The 5,804-nt window shown below is 34.4% G+C and overlaps 1 protein-coding gene across 2 annotated transcripts in view; it reads left to right on the top strand.

Annotated features, from left to right (window-relative positions):
- Window positions 1-1,477, top strand: part of LOC107628450 — a 6,241-nt gene extending 4,764 nt beyond the window's left edge. For both annotated transcript variants that reach the window (XM_021116122.1, XM_021116123.1), the window contains one exon: window positions 97-1,477. In XM_021116122.1, the coding sequence (XP_020971781.1) occupies window positions 319-1,308 (990 nt within the window). In that variant the 5' untranslated portion in view covers window positions 97-318 and the 3' untranslated portion in view covers window positions 1,309-1,477. The remainder of the gene's footprint in view (window positions 1-96) is intronic.

Genomic DNA, 5,804 nt, shown 5'->3' with positions numbered 1-5,804 from the left:
ATTTGCTCTAATTGGTGCCTTTGCATGACTTGTGAATATATTGAATGAATAAAAATGTCACCATAATTCAATATTTTTTATGGATTGCTCTGCTAGGGTTTCTTCACAGGAGGAGGATTTGGTTGAATAGAGTACAAAAAAGGTCAAAACTCGCGATGAAGTTTATCTAAACCAATCGGGAGAGTCGATGGATCGGACACCTCGGACGGAGTGGCTGTTACTGAACGTGTAGTGAAAAAGGTCACGTATAAGGATTTGTTATTGACTATATCCGTGCCTAGACTTGAAGGTATCCCAGACATTGATCTAGATGATGATATGGCGAAAGATGATCTTAATCCGGAGGATCGATGGTATCAAGAAAATAATGATCCGCAGGAAAATGTCAAGGAATTTGACCCATGCCCGATTATTCCAATCTCAAAAGAAGAATTTGAGAATTGGTGCAAGCCCTGGAAGAATGTTTTTATTGTGAAATTGTTGGGCAAAAGGGTTGGTTTGGCCTTTATAGAACAACAATTGAAAAGGGATTGGGTAAAAAATGGTACTATTGATGTTATTCATATGGACCGCGACTATTTTCTTGTTCATTTTTCAGATGATGAAGGCTACTCTCATGCACTTACGGAAGGACCATGGATGATTGTGGGTCACTACGTCGTCGTCCAAAGATGGAGACCTTCCTTCCTCACATCAGAAGATATTGTTCGGAAGATTGCTATTTGGATTCACATACCTAACTTGCCCATTGAGCTTTATAATCAACGCTTCCTGTGGAGGGTGGGATCAGCCATTGGTCATATGCTCAAAATCGATCATACAACTTCTATACACTTAAGAGGAAAATTTGCTAGAATATGTGTGAAAATTGATCTGGCTAAAATACTAGTGCCTCGAATCTCTATGTTGGATAGCGAACTAAATATTGAGTATGAAGGGCTGCATCAAATCTATTTCTCTTGTGAAAAATATGGGCATTGGCTTGACTCTTGCTACGAAAATCTTGGAGGACAAATGTCGTCCCAACTAGCAAACCTAGGTGGCGGTGAGATGACCGGGGAAGGTGTTGCCATTGACGGTGAAGGAGACCAAAAAGAAAATAATAATGCAAAAATTAATGCGCAGGAGCCTAGGGCAAAAGATTTTATGGATTTTGGCCCATGGATGCTGGAAAAAAAGCTAATTAGATGGAAAAAAGATATTTCTTTCCCCAAAAAGAAAAGGTCTCATTATGATTATGATTCCAACTCTAATATGGAAAGGGAGGCAAATCAGGAATCTATTTATTTGGAGGGGGTCACGCTTTAATGCTCTTTATGAGGCAGGGAATATAACTTATGAAAACTCAAATGGGGAAAAGGATAATGGATCAAAGTATAATGGGCTTCTATCTGTTCAGGCTCAAGGTGTAAACCCTATAAAATTAGCAAATAATTAGTCAATAAATTAATTTTTAATAAAGTAAATTATAAATATAAATTTTATAGTTTAATGTGAAAGAGCTAATTAAAATAAGAATTTTGACACTAATTTTAAATAATTTGGCCTAAAATTGGGCCGAACGGACTGAACCGGTCGAACCGAATCCAAACCGAGTCCGTGGGCCCAACTAACCCATTAAATTAATGAGCATAAGCTCATTCTTCTTCTTCCTCATTGAGGAACCCGTGGAGCATGCAAGAAAAGGGAAGGGAGGGCTCCATAACCTAACTTCCACTTCAATCTCATATAACTTCTCACTTCAAGTTCCGATTGCCGTGCCGTTTGTGGCCACGCGACCGCAGCGTCAAGCTCTACAAAGCTTAGTCAATAATTAGGTAAGGAAACCACTTGTGTATTCCAATTTCTTCCTTCCCAATTTCGAAAATATATGAGCAATTATGTTGAAAATTGTTAAATTTCGGTGTTTATGCTCGAATTAGCTTTAGGAAAACGCTTAATCTTGCTTTATTGGTGCTTCTGTAAGGTGAGAATCCTAGAATCCTAGCTAATTTCTTGATTAAGTATGTTGGGTATTGAGTTTTGGGTATACATGTGTGGTAATGTGTATTAGGTGTGTATATATGTATTTTGGAGCTTGATTGTGAACATTGGAGCCTTGGTGGAGCTTTGGGTGTCATTGCTTTGGATCCTTGGGGCTGAGTTTTGAATCTTTTGGTGGTGACTTTAGGTTATACGAGCAAATCGGCCAGGGTATGGTTTAGGTTTCTCGTATTTAATATATAATGTCTTGTGAAAACTTAGGCTAGACGACCTAGGATAAGTTGAATTAAAATGTTGAAATCTGATTAGTAGTTTAGTTGACATGGTATGATGAATTGATGATGCATGATAGATTCAATGATGTTATGATATGGATATAGTTGATGCGTTATAAGGATTTATGAATGATGACTTTAATGATTGTAAATGAGTATGTTGGTTATGGATATGTGAAGGTTAATTATTTTGATGTTATAATTGAAAATGTTGGAAGGAAGTGTATGCAAATTGAGGTAGGTTTGATTGTGGTAGTACATGGGGTTGTGATGCTGTATATGGTATATTGCTGTGCTGAATATATGTGTAGAAGGTTGGGATTGAGTTTGGTTTTAATGAAATTAGAGGTTTGAGATTTTTGTGTAAACTTAATTTTTTGCTGGATTTTGACGAGCCATAACTTGGCTTCCAGACCCCCAAATTATTTCAAACTTTTTTCATATGAAAATTGGGTTCGTGGAGTTTACGCCATTTAAAGAACGGGTGAAAAATATTTTAAAACGAAGAAGTTATGCACGTCAGAAATTTGGAGTGCAAAACTAAAAATTCTGCAGCATTCAACACTTTGCTATTCTTCATAGCTTGTGTACGCGACCACCTGCGCATGAAGTGACCAACCTATTCAGGTTGGGCATCTCGCGTACGAGAACATGGAAAATTGCACGTCCACGCGTACGCGTGACTTTTCAACAATGCACTCCCACCCGTACGCGTGGCCCCTATTCAGCAAATATAGATTTTTATGTTTTAAAGATTAATTTCAAACCTCTAAACCTCTATTTGCATTCCTTTGGTCCTAGATCTTGTTAGTAAGCCTAATAATGAGATGAAGCTAGGAATAGGTGGTAAATTAGAGATGAAGAAAGTTTGAGAAGTGATGATTTAGGTATGAGGAGGTAAGGAGCATATGTATATATATATATTACTTCAATTATGAAACTGGCTAAAGAAAGGAATAAATGTTACATCTGAGTACTCTTTCTTGAAAGTGCGACTCCAGGAGATGGTGGAAGGTGAGGATCCCCTTCCTTGTTCCTCTTAGTATTATAAAATCGCCCCCAACGAGATGGTGGGAGGTTAGGATCTCCTCCTTTATTCCTCCTGGGCATATAAGAATGTACCTCCTGGGTAGACGCAACGGTTGTGGTTTTGCCCCACTTGCTCCAGGTTGGTTAGTATAGAGGCTCCCCAGGTAGACGCAAGGGTTGTGGTTTTTGTCCACTTGCTCTGGGTTATGATGAATTATGTATAAAAATTGCAATTATATGATGTATAAGTGATGATATGGCCATAATGAATGATTATGAATGAATACGAAATGATTATCTGAGATACGAGTTTCCCTGGGTAAAGTACCGTGGCTTGCCATCACGTGTTCCAGATTGAAACTCGATACTCTATTGACCCTACGTTGTAACAGGTGACCGAGCACTTGTAAATTCCCGGGAAGGTTAACCCCCATTGAGTAAAATTATATATATGAATTATGAATGAGAAGAGAAAAAGCTATGCATATATATTTCTGCATATCCATTCCCAACTTGGGTAGAAACATATGTACATGTACATACTAAATGTGCCCAACTGCTAACTCAGCAGTAACTAACCAAAACAGAAAATTTCTCTAAATATGCGACTAAGTAACTGTACTGCATAAATAATGAACTAAGCAACTAGTCTATCAGATTAATAAGGTGCATCAATAAGAATCATTCCCCTGATTCAAACACTTTATTGTGTTTCGAAAGAGAAGGAAAGCGAGAGACTTGTAGGACGATGAAGAAAAAGAGGACATTATCATTTCTTATTGTGTGTTTTGTAAAATATTGACTCATGTATGTTGACATCACATCACTGGCAGAAATAAGGGGGTCTAAGGTGCCCATAATCTCTTCGCACTTTTTTTATTAAAAAAAGTATATATAAATAACTTAATATGTATAATCTATATTGTAATATAATAATCAATAAAAAATAAAAATTCACATGTAATTGTCTTCATATGAAGTTGATATTTACAAACCATTAGATGGTTTGACAAGTTTAATTAAATTATCATTTAACAATTCTCAACGATCAACTTTACATGAAACAACTAAATCAGCCACTATGTATTTATGTACAAATAAATATATCATTTAATTTATTTTCAATGTGTATTTTATATTCTAACATATATTTTATACTAATGATTGATTTTAGTCTACATCTAACATAATTGTATTATAAAATATATATGAAAATATAAAATACACATAATAATGAGTTTAATTATACATGTATTTATATACAAATATCTGGTAACTGATTTGATGACTAATTTGTTGTGTATACGTAGCATTTTATATTTTTATTCCCTCAAATTTTTTTTCTTTTTTGAATTTTCATTATTTTTTATGTGAAATTAATTTAAGTAAAAGTGAGAATAGAATCATGTTCTTTTAGTGTGTTTTTATATTTTTAAAATTTTGTTTAAAAAAGTAAAAATAAGATGTGAAAATAAAAATTAAGAATATATGGTTTTAAGTTTTTGTAAAATTTAAAAAATTAAAACTTTAAAAATAAAAAAATAAAAAACACCAATTATTTGGTCAATTATTTTTTATTTTTTTTTATATAATTTTGTTGGCCTCTTTGGACAGTGGCCTAGCTCCTAAGATTGGTCATGAAAAGGTTAGAATAGAGTTTAGGTTCAATCCTAATTCTATCATAGAGTTAAAAGTCTCTTTAAAATTTAATCTCATCCAATCCGAGTTTAAAATTCCTCATTCCAAATATGTACAGTTATATCATAAAGTCCTACAGCCAACCCTACTAGACCTTACCCAAAAAAATAATTATTTAAAAAATATAATATTTAATTATACAATATTTAATATATAAGCATACTAACAATATAAAAACTACAAAATTAAGTCCATATTAAAAATAAAAGAACAAAATCATAATTACATTATCAAGTTACAACCATACAAACATTAATTCATTATCAAGTTCTTGTTAAAATAAACAACACAAAACAATAATAAAAATAATTGGTTTAATAGTTGGAAGGAATTACATAAAATTGGAAGAATGTTCGATCCCACATTAATCATGATCTGTTAGTTATAATCTAGCCCAAATGCAACTATAAATCGGAACTTACATAAAAATAAATACGTGCCTATTGAGTAGGGCAAAATTTTAGCTATAACGGAATCATTTTGAAAATGTTTGAACGTGGCGACCAAAATTCTATGCTAACAAAATAACCGTTCTATAGCATAACGACTTTATAAGAAGAAGAGACTGACCCTAAAAGGAAAAGGTATATTATTCACTCTGAATATACATTGTACTTATCTCACACCCTTTCTTATTTGAGCGTTGTTGTGCCTTTGTAGTTACCCACCGCCGTTGTTGAAAGCCGATATATACCTCATCCAGCCCAGGCAAAAGTGAGTTCAACCTTGGACCGGACGAGCTATGCCTCTGCCTAGGCTTATCACGCAGGAACATGTGGTGCCCACCATGGGACCCAAAGTTTAAATCTAACCCCACTA

This window comes from Arachis ipaensis, chromosome B02, assembly GCF_000816755.2.
Source record: "Arachis ipaensis cultivar K30076 chromosome B02, Araip1.1, whole genome shotgun sequence".
Taxonomy (NCBI): domain Eukaryota; kingdom Viridiplantae; phylum Streptophyta; class Magnoliopsida; order Fabales; family Fabaceae; genus Arachis; species Arachis ipaensis.
The sequence above is the reverse complement of the archived record's forward strand: the minus strand, read 5'-3'. Positions and strand labels throughout refer to the sequence as shown.